General features: G+C 41.5%; 1 protein-coding gene across 1 annotated transcript in view; it reads right to left on the bottom strand.

Annotated features, from left to right (window-relative positions):
- The window catches only part of macf1a (microtubule actin crosslinking factor 1a), a gene marked incomplete at its 5' end in the record, with an annotated part of 253,846 nt that extends 236,102 nt beyond the window's left edge, over nucleotides 1-17,744 (bottom strand). The window contains 1 exon segment of the mRNA XM_079998137.1: nucleotides 17,513-17,744. Within this exon segment, the coding sequence (XP_079854263.1) occupies nucleotides 17,513-17,744 (232 nt within the window).
- Between the last annotated feature and the right edge of the window lie 247 nt (nucleotides 17,745-17,991).

Raw genomic sequence — 17,991 nt, 5'->3', positions numbered from 1 at the left:
TGGAAAAACCTGTGAACCAATCGGACGTATCCTTACAACTTCAGTTCCCACTTCGCTTTGTCACGCTGCGCAGAGAGGAACATTTCTGAGGCTTTCTCTCCCTCGCACTGAACAATCCACCAAACAGGAAGCTGAGTGTGTGGTTTCCAGTTTGGGACTGGGAGCCTCAGTGTGTGACTCAGCTGCTCCTGCATCAGTTCCAGTCCCAACCAGCTCCAGGGGACAACGTGAGTCAGTGCCAGTGGATCACAGTGACCTAAAACTGCCGTCACAACACTTGATAAAATGACTATATCTCATCTGACTCTGTATGACTCATCTTCAAAAAATGTAAATATACATTCCAATTTCTAGTAAATGCAAAACAACAATGGACAAAACGGCGCAGGACAGAAACCGACATGAGGGAATAGAATTGTGAGAGGGCTCTGTGGTTTAGAGGAGACGGAATATCCAAAATATGATGGGGTTTTGCAAAACTTGATGCTTTATTTAAAAAAAAAATTAAAACTGGCTTACATTGCTTTCTATTGGAGCTAAATTGAGGTTGTGTCTATAAAGTTATTTCAATGGCTTAACAAGTGAATTGATTTGATGTGCAAGAGAGACCCAGTTAGAAAGAAAGATCCAAAATTTTAGACATGAACTAATTAGAAAGAATTAGTGAAGAAAGAAAGAAAGAAAGATCAGAATTAGAAAGAAAAAAAGGAAGATCCAACAATTTTAGACATGAATTAATAAGTGAAGAAAAAAGAAATAAAGATCATAATTAGAAATGTATGTGGTGGCCCTCTTAGCATCCTCTTTCTCCTTCTCCTCTAAGTTGCTCATTCTTGACACTGTGCTCGAGCCAGGAGGGAGGGGGCGGGGTTCCTTCAGGGGTGGAGCCTCTTTCTGTATGGAAAAATCTATGGGCTAGAGGTGAAAGGACAGCTTGCTATCGTCCGAATTCGATCGGCTTTTTGTAACTGCTTGCCTGACGCTTCTATAAATGAACAAATGTGTGTTAAAAGACATCATATCGAAGTCCTCGAGCTCATTTTATTTTGATATTGAGCGAAAATAATACAGAGATAATTATAATAGAATAATTATCGTTTTAATGGCCCATCACGAGTGCTAACATACAGAAAATAACTAGTATACACCCCAACAGCACATGTTTTACTGTACGTATATGTACAGTATCCCCACCAATATGTAGCAGTACATCTCATTTTAATTTCCATCTCTTTTTCCACTGTTGTTTTGCTGCTGTAACATCTGAATTTCCCTCTGGGGCTGAATAAAGTCTGATCTTATTTTAATATCTGTCCATGTCCTGCTTCGTGGAACTGAACACGGAGCCTGTCAGATGCTTCTGGCTTTCAATGCCGTTTGGTTTTGCATAGCGAGCATTGCGGGTTTTGCCTTTTATCTACGAGCCAGCCCTGGTTCCCACCAATATGATCCAAATAATATTATCCAGATAATAATGGTATCAAAATAATAATAGTATCCAAATAATGATGATACGGTCCAAATAACGATGTTATCCAAATAATGATATAATCCAAATAATAATATTATCTATCGAATAATATGATCCAAATAATATCAAAATAATAATGATATTCCAAATAATAATAACATTATTTAAATAATAAAATCATCCAAATAATTCTGATATCATCCAAATAATAATATTATCCAAATAATAATGATATGATCCAAATAAAAATATTATCCAAATAATTATGATATAATCCAAATAATAATGATATAACCCAAGTAATAATGATGTGATCCAAATAATATTATCTAAATAATATACACCAAATAATAATAGTATCTAAATAATATTATCCAAAAAATTATGATACGGTCCAAATAATTATATTATCTAACTAATAATGATATGATCTAAATAATATCAAAATAATAATGATAATATTCCAAATAATAATATTATCCAAATAATTCTGATATGATCCAAATAAAAATGATTTGATCCAAATTATAATATTATTTCAATAATAATATTATCCAAATAATATCCGAAAGAAGAATCCTCCAAACTACAAGCAACATTAGCGTCATTATGCTAGTATCTTTGCTGTGTTCAGAGACCTGACGTGGTTCAGGAGATTAAAAGAACAACTTATTCTCACTCACTCACACACTCACAGACACACACACACACAGGAATCCGGTTTCATGCCAATAATCAATAATTAAAAAGACACCTCCCTTTCAACACTGCCAACATCACAGATGCTGACCCCAGCCTATTGACTGTCCCTGCCTCCCCCTCAGCCTCAGCCTCCTCCTCCACCTCCCTCAGAGACAAGCACACCTCCCCCTCCCAAAGTGGTCAATTTCAGTGGAGGCATTCATTTTTAAAGCCCCTGTCACTAGGATTATAAAACGGCAAGTCTTGACACTGGTGGTAAAGCCACTGCCGCAGGGGGCAACAATAAGAGAGGGAGGGAGGGAGGGAGGAAAGGAAAAAGAGAGAGACAGAGATCTGCAGTCGCACAACAGTGTGGAGCCTGTTTCTTATTTCATTACCTCCAAACTTGTGTGGCAGCTACAGAAGTGGCTTTTGCGCGAGGCCACATTTGAGTGTGTGTTTACGGGACAAACAGCACACACACACACACACACACACACACACACACACACACACACACACACACACACACACACACACACACACACACACACACACCATGGGGGCCATGTGGGGAAAATTCCCTGACGTTGGCAGCAGGGAGGGGACTTCTGCCTCCTCTGACGTCGGAGACGGAGGGATGCTGGAGATTGCAAAACAGAGGGAAGAGTTTGCTGCCCCTGAATGTGACACAGATGGAGCCGGAGATGGTGTTTCCTCCTGTCCTGTCCTGTCCTGTCCTGTCCTGTCCTGTCCTGTCCACGGGACACTTTCTGGAACAACGTCCCTGAAAGTCCAAGATCTCTAAATTCTCAAACAATATTTCAGAAAGACATTTATTTGACATAGTTCTGCACTAAACATAACTTCCTACTCCGCTGCAGGTGGCGGTTTGGGGCCCTGTGTTGTTGTCTGTGCAATATCGACAAAAAAATATATATATATATAATATTTCTGATTTTGGAGTTACTCATAGGTGATTTGAAGAAGATATTTACACATAATATGTATTGTCTGTCAATATCCAATCTATAACTATAACCATGAGAAACAATTCTTAGGAATGAATAAATAAATAGAGTAATGCAGCCTCAAGGACGACATTTAATATAACCGCAGACGATATCTAGTCTGTTATAGCGATATGTCGATATTATATCGATATTTCGCGATTTGTACTTTTATAATTTGAGTACTTTTATAATACTATAATAAGAATTTTCTTCCGTCTCCTCCCTTTTCACAACCAATTCAAACTAGTTTTGTGCAGAAACCACTTAAAGTGTTGAGCTCCGCCTGTAAACAATGAACCAGCCCCGGACTACGACATGTACTCATCGGCGGGCCGCGGCGGCTCTGCCTCGCCGGAGATCAGCTCGCACGGACGGCCACGCACCGCACCGCGTCCCGGCTCCCTCCTCGTCTTCCCATTCACCTTTATATCGCTCCAGGACGTCCTCGTAGGCCTTGGCGAACTCCTTTTCCTGGGAATGGTTCGTGGGCAGCAGACCCGGTATAAAGCCGGCCATGGCTCCTCCGATCCGCGATTCCCCTGGCGGCGTCAAGTACCGCAGTGAACCCGGAGAGTCCCGGGCAGACTCAGCTGTCCGGCCCGGGCCGCGGTGCGAGCCACGGCGGATGCGGTGTCACCGTCAGGCGGTGTGTTGCATTGACGCACCGAGACGTCCCGCTGTTCGCACTTGACAAGTCGTTTAGATAATCCAAAAAAAAATAAAAAAAAAAATCCCCGAATCTCCAAAAAGAAAACAAAGCGTTGACTCGAATATCTGTGGAAAATGTTTTCCTAAAAAAAAAAAAAAATGTAGGAATGTATTATTTGGGGGAAGGTTTCCACTGAACGCTGTGTCGCTCCGCGGGTCCGACTTCCAGCCGGTAAACGCTTCCCTTCCAGTGCGCGTGTCCGTGGCGGACCCGGCCGGCTGGTTCCTTCCGGCGGGCAGCGGGGCGCCGAGCGAGACGGTTCCGGGACACGGGCTTCCTGGGCTGCTCGCACGCCTCCCGGGCGTAATAATGGCCGCTTCTTTTCAAAGCTCCGGCGTGTGGTAGCCTGGCCGGCAGCCTCTTTCTCTCTCTCCCCCTCTATCTCTCCTTCTATCTCCCCCTCTGGTGCTCAGGTTTCTCTATTTCTTCCCGCAGTGGGTGTCTTCCATCCCTCTCCACCGGCCACGCCAGCAGCCTCCCGCCGGGATCCATGTCCATGCTGCCGGTGTCGGTGACGTGGAGCAGTGGCGTCCCCTGCCGGCTGCGCCGCGCCGCGCCGGACCGGTAGGTCTTGGCGTGCCCGGTAAGCTGATTTGGAGCAGGGCTCTGGGTTGTGGACAAGCTTTGATCCTGGACCGACGGGTGCGCGGGGGGGGGGGAAAACCTTCCGGATTTTTGGGGGGGAAATGGAGGCACAGTGTACAGTATGTGTCCACAGCGGGCACATTCAACTGGTGACCCCGGGGCCAAATGCGACCCTCACATCAATGACCAGCCAATGATGGCCCTTTGAATAAGACTACTGAAGTTAGTCAAAAATATAAAAAAGACGACTACCACCACCAAATGAGACCACTCGTACAAAAACAAATGACAACACATTCTCCAATTAAAAGAGATTATTATATTTCACTGCATATATGTATGAAAGTATGTATATGTATGTGACGAATAAACCTCTTGAATCTTGAATCTTGAGACAGTTTTCCCCGTTGTCCTGCTCACTTGCGTTCTCACTACTTTTTTATTTTTCATTTGGCCGGGAAAACTTACATTGATGAGTTATCCCGATGCCTTGCCCAGGGGCGATCGGCAGGAGTGTCCAACCCCCGACATGACAACAACACTCCCGGAACAGGAATCCATTTTTACCAACGTTACAAACCAGAGGTGTGGCCCCTGGTCTTCAGGTTGAAAGGCCCAGATTTTATCAAAAGGTCAATAGGGTCGGCACCTCCACCCGATAGACACGATTGAATAATCAGTCTTTCGTTCTATCTCCAGAAGGTGAACTTTGGGAGGCTTGTTGGGTTGGAGTCCTGACTCTGGAATCCACTGGGTGCTCATTTTGGGGCTCAAACGCCCCCATAAAAACAGAGACTGAGTATCCAGTGAGATTTACCGCAACTGGCCTTAAAACAAAGACTATCAATCAACTATCAACTATCAATAAATATCTTATATATTAATGAATTGTACGTTGTTTTTTTGTTTTGTTTAGCACTTATCAAACATCATATGAAGGGAGTTTTAAATTTTCATTCATGGAAAATGTAAATGGCAAGTAACTGAGCAAACTACTCGCTGCTGTTCTGGAAAAAAAACGAGCTCTCCCATTCTCTCTGACATATTATGGGATGCAAAACCAGACACAGTTCCTCTGACGGCTGCAAGCGGGAGGGAATTGCCAAATCCACAGTCTCTGAAAGGCTTTATTTTGCGCATTTTTGTGGTGTTTTAGTTGAAGTTAGCATGACCCATTTTAGGGTATTTTCGTATTGTTATGGTGTTTGGGATAGAAACAGAGGTGGAAAATCCAGGTTCAGATTTTAAGTCACCCATGTGGATTTGTCTAACCGGCATCAAACACAGAGGTCAAGCTGAGGAGCCTGACTAGAGGGAAAGCATGGAAACCGGAATTTTACTTTCTGTCCAGATCCAGAAAGTTAAATTCCAGGTTCCATGTTTTACCTCTCTATTATTAATAATCTCTATTAGACAAAAAAAACGCATTCCTAGCCAGGAACGGATGGATAGATGGAGATTAAATGTGGGAGAGACAAACAAAATATATATATTTTTAGTTAAACAGCATTAAAGAGATTAAATTAATTATATTCACGCTGCTGCATCTCCAGGTGTGGGTGTTCAAGTCCTGCCTTGTCTAACAGCCTCTACACTGCCAACAGCGTTCTCTCTTGGCAAATAAATATAATTAGAGATAATAATATTTTGAATTTAAATGTTCTCAGAGGGTATGGCAGATAGGCCGAGGCATGAATTCTACACAACGTCAACATTTATCACAATATTTTCTGCCCATACAAGTATGGTTCATCATACTGAATTACAAGTATAGGAAGATTTAAAGGATCATATCACACATATCACATCATAACATTTTATTTTTTCTTTCATATAAAAGCTCCTTCACATCTTCCATTGTGAAAGATTTGGGGGTGATATCTTCTCATGATTATACATTTTTTAAATAAAAGCATTACGCTGATCCAAAATGGCACAATTCGACAACCAAACCGTTTCCTAAAAGACGATAAATGTCTCGCGCAGGACAATGCTCTCGCCAAAAACCTTTGATTTGAATAACAAACCAAAAAAAATTTCAAAACATCAGAAAATTGTTTTTGTTATTTAATTAAATAGATAGATCACCTGTACCAATCACCTATACCATCACCTATACCATCACCAATACCGATCACAAATACGATCACCAATACCGATCACAAATACGATCACCTATACGATCATCAATACTGATCACCTATACTGATCACCTGAAGCGATCACCAATACGAACATCTATACAATCACTAATACCGATCCCCTATACGATCACCAATACCGATCCCCTATACGATCACCTATACCGATCACCTATACCAATCACCTATACCGATCACCTCTACCAATCACCTACAGTATACCAATCACTTCTACCGATCACCTATTCGATCACATCTAACAATCACATCTACCTCTACTGATACCAATCACCTACAGTATACTGATCAACTCTACCGATCACAATACCAATCATCTATACCGATCACCAATATCGCCTTTTTGTCCATTGCTCACACTGCTTGTGTGTGTGTGTGTGTGTGTGTGTGTGTGTGTGTGTGTGTGTGTGTGTGTGTGTGTGTGTGTGTGTGTGTGTGTGTGTGTCGAGTGTCAGGTCTAGCGACATAACCACTTGGAAATATAGACTATAGATGATAAATATAGACCAACAGAGATAATAAATACATAATAATAATAATGATAACAATAAGAAAACAGGCTCCAGTTTAGTCATGGTAGGTACGTATTACAGTTTTCCGAGTTCCGTAATCCGAGGTTCCTGAATCTGCGCTCTGTGATTACTGTATATGAAGGGATATTTGGAGCGAACAGAGGGACTCGCTCCTATTCTTTTGAACGTGTCTTTTTAAACGAGACGCAACTGTGTTCCTGTGTTATGCCAAAGTTGGTGTTCCAGATAGTTTTAGATTTCAAAATTCTGAGAATCTTTCCCCAAACAACAATAGTCCTAGTCTTACAGACTGGACCCCTAATAATAATAATAATAATAATAATAATAATAATAATATAAGAAATATGAAGACCACAAATATTCATATGTACTTTTCATTTTGTATCAAACACAGTCATTTGCTACTCTTAATTCATCAAATTCAACCAACAATGTATTTAACTCAATACCTATATTGTGTTGTAAAAGAAGGAAGGAGTGAAGGGTAAAACGAGTTGGGGGAGAGAGATAGGGAGAGAAACAGGAAAGAGAGGGAGCGAAGAGAGGGAGAGAGGGAAAGAGAGACTGCAAGACTCAATTATTTAAGACTCCACCTTGCAGAGGGAGACTTTGGTTAAAATATTTTTTCCATCCAAACCACCCCACCTCTCCTCCCCATACTGCCCCCCCCACTTAGATCCCACACACCCCCACCCGACCCCCGACCTCTGACCTCCAACACACATCATATGACCCACATAACCTACAACGTAAAGCCTTATGTTTGCAGGCACCCGCTCCAAGCAAACACACACACACACACACACACACACACACACACACACACATATATATACATACTGTATATACACACACACCACCCCCAACGGAGACACATAATACTGGTACAGACAGAGGGAAAGAGAGAAGAGGGGGAAGGGAGGAGAGGAATGGATGATGGTGCAGCCGACATCACTGCTACTGGGGAAGAGCTACGCTCTACTTTGTTTCAAATGGTTATCCGTGACATTATTTTGTTGAAAGAAATCCTGTATTTGATACTTTTTTTAGTTATCACATAATAAGAAACATCCATTCTATGTATTTTTTGCCACGAATGCGCTGCTCTTAATGTTTCTTTCCATTGTTGGTGGCAGGGTCAGCCGCCACCACTGCTGCCTTCCCTGGCAAGAATGTAAAGGTGAGTAAACTGTCGATATGGATTAAGATTCCTCAAAAAAAAAAGTCCCACACCACCTTAAGTGATGGACCAATCAATCAGAAAAAGGCAAGATTGTTAAACGGTATAAAAAGTTTGAAAGTACAATCGTATCAAGATACTGTTATTATTCATAATAATACATTTAAATGTAAAATTAGTAAATCCACACATAAGAAATGGTTAAAGAAGAATGAAGTGTGTTCAGATATAATTACATAAGAGACTTTCTGACAAAAACAAACCTTATCTAATCCATCTGTGCACTGTGAGTGAACTCCCACATCTCCCCCTGGTGGACAAAAGAAGGCGCTACAGAAAGAAATATAAACTATAATATAATATAAACACGACACAAACCATATCTCTTCCTGCCTTCTAACTGGCGTGCGTGCCAGATGTCCTGCTGTGTCCGGCTGTGTGGGCTCTGAGCCACAGTGACAAACAGCTCCGAAACAACACAACACCAACACTATCTCACGAGAGTTCCACGCCAACAACTTGAAGTATTACCCAGAATGCATCTGACAAACATATGCAACTCACAAACACTGCAATAGCAGAAGAAGGTTTAATTCTGACAACACAAAAGGGACTAGAAACCAGCATTAAAAGGGGTAGTGATGCACTGATGTTAAAATGATGAGCCAAAATGAGCAACCACAATAATAAATACATAATTGGTGTTGAATATTGTCTCCAAAATCCATAGCCTTGTGACAGTGGTATTCAAACTTTTTTTTGCCCAGCCGCCCTCTATGGGGGCAGAAAGGTGCACAAGTAATGAATAATAGTAATACAGTGGTACCTCGACTTACGACTGTAATTCGTTTTATAAGAACGGCCGTATGTTAAAACAGTCGTATGGTGAAGCAATTTTTCCCATATAAATTATGAAATCATGAAGGGTGAAAATAAACAAAATACACAGCACAAACACAGTAAATATGAAAAAGATATCGATAAGCCACGAACTATGTGCACACACGATGTAGGTCGCCCTTCCACAGTCGTATCTTGGAGCAGTCGGTCGCAAGTCGATACAAATTTTAGACTATAGCTCCTCGTATCTTGGATTAGTCGTAAGTAGATGCAGTCGTAAGTCGAGGTACCACTGTAATAACAATAATAATAATAATCATAATAATAAGAACCAATAATGAAAATAAATGAAAATAGGAGCAAATTGTATTATTTTCAGTTGGTTAGTATTTATTTTATTTGAATTTTATTTTATTATTTTATTAATTCTTTTTTATTATTTTCTTCCAAATCGTTCATTTTCTTGCGCCTCCTCCGCGTCGCACAGTTTAAACCACGCTACCTCATAGTGTCATTATGTCGTTGCATCTCAGGGGGGGCGCCTAACCAATTTGAATCATGGTGCTAGCATGGCTCTTTCTGAAATTTCTGTTTTTCTGTTTTGGTATCGAAATCGAATCTCATGAGATCTTTTTTTTATCGATATGTTGACATTTTGAATTGAAGTTTTCAAATTAACCCTCATGCATCGCTACAAAAATATTTCACAGAACAAATTCAGTCGGATACAGAAAATTCAATATTTCAGTGAACTTGTGTCTATGATGGAGTTTAATCACATTTCATTTTATTTTATTGGAAACAGTTGTATAATTTCTAAGTATAGAAACACAATTACATTTTCTGTTTCAGAAATTGAAAAGATAGAATGAAACGGCTCTGTGTCAAAGTATTGATCAACCCTGTCCTCCATCGTCATCTTTTAATTCTCCCTCTCTTTCTCATTCTCTAAGCACATTCCTCAACTCGACCTCCCTTTTCTTCTCTTCTCTCCCTTTGGAAAATCATCACTTCTTTCATGCTCTCCTTTGAACCCTGGCCTCCTTTCACCTCCACCCTCCATCCATCCATTTCCCCTAACCTCCCACTCTTCCTCTCCATTCCTCTCTTTATTCTGACTCATCACTCACTCCACCATTCTCCCTTAAACGACTGGAAGGAATCCACACAGCCCATATATATATATATATATATATATATATATATACCAATAATTTATTCTGTGCATAGTCACACCTAGTATATTCATTTCTATTCTGTATAGCTCGCTATTTATGGTTTTTTTTTAAGACTGTTGAGCTTTGTTTTAATGAAATATAATAATAATAATATTATAATATATTATATTATAATATATATAATATATAATATTATAAGAATAATGATAATAATAACAAATAATAATAATTAATATAGCTGCAGGCAGCAATACACAGGGTCCAGGTTAGTTGTGTAAGATACGAATGACAGTTTTCCACCGTAAAAAACAACTTTCGAGGTCCCGTTGAACGTAGCATCTGTGTGCTGTCGCTTGTCTTTACATCAGCATTACTACTAAAACGAGTTACAATTTTCCGAGTTTCCCTTAAACGCAGCCTCAGCTGATGTAATGACATGGTGACACAACTTTTCCGAGTCCTGGTGACACGCAGACTTACTACTACAAGCCTATACTCTTGTTGCGTGTTTTTACTTTATCCTAAAAATGAGAAGGTGTCTGTCTACTTCTTGTAGTGCACAGTCCTGCCTCACAGTGTCTCTGTGGAAGGACATCACTCCGTGTGGAAGTTCCCAACAACACGGTTCCATTCAAACGGAGCCAGGGTTTGTCATTGCTATAACTCACCGTGATACTTGTGGTAATACAGCCGTTCTCTCAGAGGCTGATATAAGAGTCTCAGCGTTGGTTTTCCGGACTGTCATACGAGGTCTGTAGGGTGCTGTAACGGCTTACGAGTAAGTTTTCCAATTTCCTCAAAACGCAGCATGTTCATGCTCATGTTGTCCGTCTAGCTGTCACGCTCGCAAGTGGCTGGATGCGAATGAGTTCCGAAAGACCAAGCTTGGACTTAACTTTGGATGATGATGATGATGATGATGTCACAAAGCGGCCCGCTCCCAAAACGAAGGAAATTACGACAGATTAACACCAATTTCTGCTTCAAATGTAGATCGATGTTGAGCAAACTCTGAAACGTCCCAGTTCTAAAGAGACCTCAGCCTTGTCTCTGCCGACCGTGGTTGTCGTGTTTCAGATTCTGTTAGCCCCGAAAAACTAGATTACGGGGCTGGATCCTGAAAAATTGGAGCAAATACTTATTAGTTATAAGTCTCGAATTTAAATACATATTCTCCTTTATGATTTTAAAGTTTTATAGTTTTTAACATTATGTATCTGTGTTGTGTGAACGGTGTGACTGGATTGTAAAGGTGTTTTTTTACACGCATTTTGGGGACAATCTGATCTCTATTCCCTTAAAAAAGACATTTAAATTGAAATTCTAATTCTCTCTCTCGGTTGTCTTTGCTTTCCCTTTATTTCCTCTGTCGTGCCACCACAGCTTGTCCCACTCTTTTATAACCATGGAAACGGTGTGTGTGTGTGTGTGTGTGTGTGTGTGTGTGTGTGTGTGTGTGTGTGTGAGTGTGAGTGTGTGTGTGTGTGTGTGTGTGTGTGTGTGTGTGAGTGTGAGAGTTGGGAGGGAGTGGGGGAGGGATGTCGCCACGGAAACAGGGGAGCAGCCAGGCCACCCTCCCATCCTTTCCACCGCCTGTAGAAAAACGCAAGCAAAAAAAAAAAAAAGCAGGCAGATCCGTGGACGCCTCAGAAGCGTGACGTATCGGGGTCCTAACGCAATGATGCACAACCTGCCAGCGTCACTGCTTGGTTCTCTCTCTCTCTCACACACACACACACACACACACACACACACACACACACACACACACACACACACACACACACACACACACACACACACACACACACACACACACACACACACACACACACACACACACAGCGCAGGATCTCACAAAAATCTATTTCTGCAGACGCCTAAATGTCCTGACGTCATCTTTTTTTATAGTACCATGAACACCAATACATAAAAAATATATGTTTTCAAAAATGTATACATAAATCAAAAAATATCAAAAAATTCTCACCATAAAATTCAATCAACCAATTTACACAAAGAACCAATATACACAATACACACATATATATATATATATATATATATATATACCTTTTTAGATGTTTATATATATATAATTTTATGTCATGTTGTGTAGGGATGGTGTGGTTTGAGCAGCTTCACCCGTCCAGTGTCTAGGTAATTGGGGCTCAGGGTCAGTGGGTCAGTCAAATAAAATAAATACTAATACATTTAAAATATTACATCAGTAAGGACCCCCACCAAAAACATGCACACGTCACCACCGTCTGACCAGCTATGGACACCTGGTACCAGGTCCCCGGGCGTGTCGACGAATGCTACCCACTGCTCCTGTATATATGCATGTGTTGTTGTAGTGCGGTGTGTCATGTGATGAATAAAGATTCTTCTTCTACTTTATATACAGTATATACTAAATAAACATATCATTTCATTTACTGTTACTATATTTTTGTATGTATTTTTTGCAAGTCTCATTTCAGACATTTATGCAGCAACAAGAACAAACTGACCACACAACCGAACCCAGTTCACACAAAATCCAAGTTACGCACCGTCGCTCACAACGACAATGAAACACAGTCAAATAAATTCCGTCTGTGACTCGCTCTTGGTCAGTTAACGACTGTCATTCCTCTAGTGCAGAGCTGGAGATGAGCCCATCATGACGCTGCAGCCGCATTCCTCGTCTTCCCCAGTGCTGTGGAATCGGGGTCAAATCCACGTAGGCGACACACATCGTGGCGCACAATATGACACACAATGACACACAAGGTCACAGAATGGGTTTATTCACGCCTCAGCGGACCAACTACCTCCCTGCAGAAACAAAACTTCTGACGTGAAACGTGGCTGAAAAGGCTTTAAAGGAAAGTCCAACCACGTGATTTGCGAGTCTGTGTCTAAAAGGCGTGTTTGCTTTCTTTATTTTTCTATTCAATTTTTCTCTTCTGGTTATATATTGTCACCCCCCTCTATGATTGTCACCCAACTCTAAAGTTCAATTACACCAAATCCAAAAACACATCTGACAGTCGGTTCCTTCACCTAGTGGCCCTTGGAAGTTTATCTTTTTCCAGTATTACAGCGAGAACTTTGCTCAGCTGGACATTCACCTTGTTCCATGAATGAGAGTTTAAAACTCCCTTCATATAATGTGGAAAATAATTGTAAAAAATACACACAATTCACCTCTATATAAAGAGATTTATTGATAGTCGATATGACTTTTTTACTTACAATTAAAACGTTGGTCGTAGTGTCAGACAAGAACTTGTCACAAGAAATTGAACGGAGATGGCGCTTATTGGATAGGAGACGAGGCTCATCACAGATATTTTTCCATGTGCGGAATCTGACTCTCCATAGCAATAATTGGACTTTTGGTTTGTTATTGTCGTTTGTCGGATTCAGTGTAAAGCTAGCTTGTCGACGTTGGAAAAGGACGACGACTGACAAATTAAAGTCTCTGAAGTGAAAGTTGAACCTTTATTTCCGCTGCTGACGCTAAAAGGAAAACGCCTCCACGCCTCCACTCCTCCATTTATCTTTCATTCGTAGTTGTTTCGGTGGTTCTTTCACACTTACTCTCATTGCTTCTTATGGATCTAAAGCCTCTCTCTCTGTCTCTCTCTCTCTGTCTCTCTCTCTCTGTCTCTCTCTCTCTGTCTCGGAAAAGTCAAATTCAAAGCAAAGTCAAAAAAGGCAATTCTGCCCCATCTCCTTTTGTTTCTGTCTTTCTTTCTCTTCCTCCTCCTTCCTTCATACTACCTCGCTTCTCCAAACCACCACAACCGTGCATTTAAACACACACACACACACACACACACACACACACACACACACACACACACACACACACACACACACACACACACACACACACACACACACAGTGTATTCTCTCTCTTACATCATCTTAATAATTGACTCGCTCTCCTGACTCCGTTGTGGCCTACATCCTATTCCTTCGTCCGTAGGTTGAGCTTTAAACACACAACCTTTACACACACACGCACACACCCACACACACACACACACACACACACACTCACACACACACAGACACACACACACAAGTAATCCCAGTGCTCCCACAGTAATGTCATGACCACACAGAGTATTTGTTGTTTTATGAAAGAGCCGAACAAAGCCGTTTGCAACGTGAGGAAAAAACTGAGCTCAGAGTTAAACCCAAATATGGATCAATATTTCCAGAATTTGGGAACATTTTTCTACTTGTGTAAAGTAAATGTAACCTCTTTTTTGTGATTACAACCACATTTTGTAATAGACATCTTAAACGCAATAAATAACGGTTTACAACTTTTTAGGACATAATAATTATGTGATATAATAATAATAATAAAAAAAAAAATAATAATAATAATAATAATAATAACAACACATAATGTAAGTGTAATACCTATGTAATAAGTCAACGCATTATGAATTTCTATCATGTGTCAGGTGCAACAAAAATATGGATCAATATTGGTAAAATCTGGGAAAAGAAGTGACCTTTACCCGAATTTTGGAACCCTGCCCCCCAAAAAGTTTGTGTGTGTATGTGTGTGTGTGTGTGGGGGGGGTGCTGGGCGTACACAGCTTGAACGCTCGGCACCATCTCCAGAGAGATGATTAACCTACATTTATGCTCTGGATCCTGTTTCCCAAAGTTAGGAATGAATAGAGAAAGCAACAGAGCAGAGAGGGAGGAAATGAGAGAGGGTGGAGATAGGGAGAGAGTAGTACTCTATACTGTAATTAGTACTTCCTGTACAATCACCGACACCTGCCATGTTGGACTCAATAGTCACTAGTTAGTATAGCACTACTAGTCAGCATAGTGTTACTAGTTACCATAGTGTTACTAGTCAGCATAGTGTTACTAATAACCATAGTGTTACAGTATAGTGTTACTAGTTATCACAGTGTTACTAGTTACCATAGTGTTACTAGTTACCATAGTGTTACTAGTCAGCATAGTGTCACTAGTTAACGTAGTGTTACTAGTCAGCATAGTGTTACTAGTTACCATAGTGTTACTACTCAGCATAGTGTTACTAGTCAGCATAGTGTTACTAGTTATCATAGTGTTACTAGTCAGCATAGTGTTACTAGTCAGCATAGTGTCACTAGTTATCATAGTCTTATTGGTCAGCATAGTGTTACTAGTCACCATAGTGTTACTAGTCAGCAAAGTGTTACTAGTTATCATAGTTTTACTAGTCAGCATAGTGTTACTAGTTATCATAGTGTCACTAGTTACCATAGTGTCACTAGTTACCGTAGTGTTACTAGTCAGCATAGTGTTACTAGTTACCATAGTGTTACTACTCAGCATAGTGTTACTAGTCAGCATAGTGTTACTAGTTATCATAGTGTCACTAGTTACCATAGTGTCACTAGTTACCATAGTGTTACTAGTCAGCATAGTGTTACTAGTTACCATAGTGTTACTAGTCACCATAGTGTTACTATTTACTATAGTGTTACTAGTCAGCATAGTGTTACTAGTCAGCATAGTGTCACTAGTTATCAAAGTCTTATTGGTCAGCATAGTGTTACTAGTCACCATAGTGTTACTATTTACCATAGTGTTACTAGTCAGCATAGTGTAATTAGTTATCATAGTGTTACTAGTCAGCATAGTGTTGCTAGTTATCAAAGTGCTACTACTCAGCATAGTGTTACTAGTCAGCATAGTGTTACTAGTTGTCATCATCTTACTAGTTATCATAGTCTTACTAGTCAGCACAGCGTTACTAGTTACAATAGTGCTACTAGTTAGCATAGTGTTACTAGCATATAGAGGAGAGCATGAATGGTGCTGTTTCTTATAAAGTACCAATGGAATTTTATTTTTTTAAATGTTGATTTCTTCTCTGGAGTCTGTTTACAAACGGTGAACAGTGTGTGGTAAGATTGAAAGTGGAAGGTCAGTAGAGTGGAACATGTGGACACTCTTGATAAGGAATTAACCCCCCCCACATATCGCAATATATTGTTACCACTATAGATGTGTGATGCATGCTGGGTAATGCCTTTGACCTCGCCCAGGATTTGACCCCGGGGATAAAAACAGCGATTTGATAGTCAGTCATCTACAGGCGCTGCAGACTATTGTGTCTGCAAGTGACTGTGATGTTTCATAACTGGCAAAACCAAGCCTGACATTTATATGTTGACATTTCAGAGTAATGTGATGAATGTAACGGGGTTGCTTCACTTCAGCACCATATTGCATTTTGGTAGTGAGCAGCAGGTTTGAAGACTCCTTTTCCAACATTGACTCGTAAACAGCACAGATAATTAATGTGATTTCACAAAAAAAAACAGTTGCCAACAAATGCAACATTGGAGACCAGCGTGAACCACAAAGCATGACCGGTGGATTCTCTTTGTGATATGCACACAAAGGTGGCCATCTTTGCAGCTCTACCTCCTCTATCATAGAGCTGTGTCTCTGCTCTAACCTCCTTTGTCAGTATTTAGACTGGGATATAAAAATGTGGAAGGTGTGACCATTCATTCAGGTCATCGGCCCAGCTGTTTGACAAAATGTTGATTTGTTAAACTTCTGCCAGGAATGACCTCCGACCTCTGAACCTCTGATCAGGAATAACTTCTGACCTCTGAACCTAACCCCCATGCCCACTCTCACTCTCTCTCCTCCTTCAAATCTCTATCTCCTTCTTTCTCCCTCTCTCCCTGTCTCTCTCTCCATCTCTCTCTCTCCCTCCCAGACCTTCCTTCACTCTCCCTCTCCCAGTGTCTTTCCTTCTATTTCAGTCGTTTCCTCCATCTCCCTCAAACCCCCCATCCCCACCCTTACTCTCTCTCCCGCACTCTCCGTCCCTCTCTTCCTCGATCACTTTTCCACCCCTTCCTTTTTTCTCTCACTCTCCCTTTTTCCCTTCCTTCTCTCTCCTCCCTCCATCACCCTCTCCCTCTCTCCAATTCTCTCATTATCTTCATCTTTTTCTCTCTCCTCCTCCCTCTCTCCAACCCTCCTCCCTACACCCCGCACATCTCTTCATCTCGCTCTATTTCTCCCTCTCTCTCTCTCTCTCTCTCTCTCTCTCTCTCTCTCTCTCTCTCTCTCTCTCTCTCTCTCTCTCTCTCTCGCTCTCTCTCTCTCTCCCCCTCCCTCTCACCTGCCACTCGAACGACCGCCCGCTCGGCCGGATCCAGCACGGAGTCCTGGCTCTTCCTCTTGCGGCGCTCATGCTTGGACAGGTTCCAGGGCAGGGTGTCCCCCGGCGGCCCCTGGGGGCCCGAGGGGCCCGAGGGGCATGGCGACAGGGAGCCCCCCGAGCGCTCGCTGCGGAAGGAGCGTTCGCTGACGAACGAGCGCTCGCTCAGCGTGTCATCGTCCGACGACTCCATGGCGACAGAGGGCTGCAAGAAGGAAGGAAAGCGGAGGAGGAGAGCGGAAGAGAGAGAGGGATGGATTGGATGGGATTGTGGGATGGTTGGGGGGAGGGGAGGAAACAGGGTCAGAGAAAAAAAAGAGGAGAGAGAAGGAAGAAAATGATGGAGAGGGAGAGAGAGAGAGAAAGAGAGCGAGAGAGAAGTTGTTATAGTGGAGACACTCTATAATTCATTTGGGGAAAAGAGCGTAATCACAGCCCGT

This window comes from Zeus faber (genome assembly GCF_960531495.2).
Source record: "Zeus faber genome assembly, chromosome: 1".
Taxonomy (NCBI): domain Eukaryota; kingdom Metazoa; phylum Chordata; class Actinopteri; order Zeiformes; family Zeidae; genus Zeus; species Zeus faber.
This window is presented reverse-complemented; position numbering and strand designations above follow the sequence as displayed.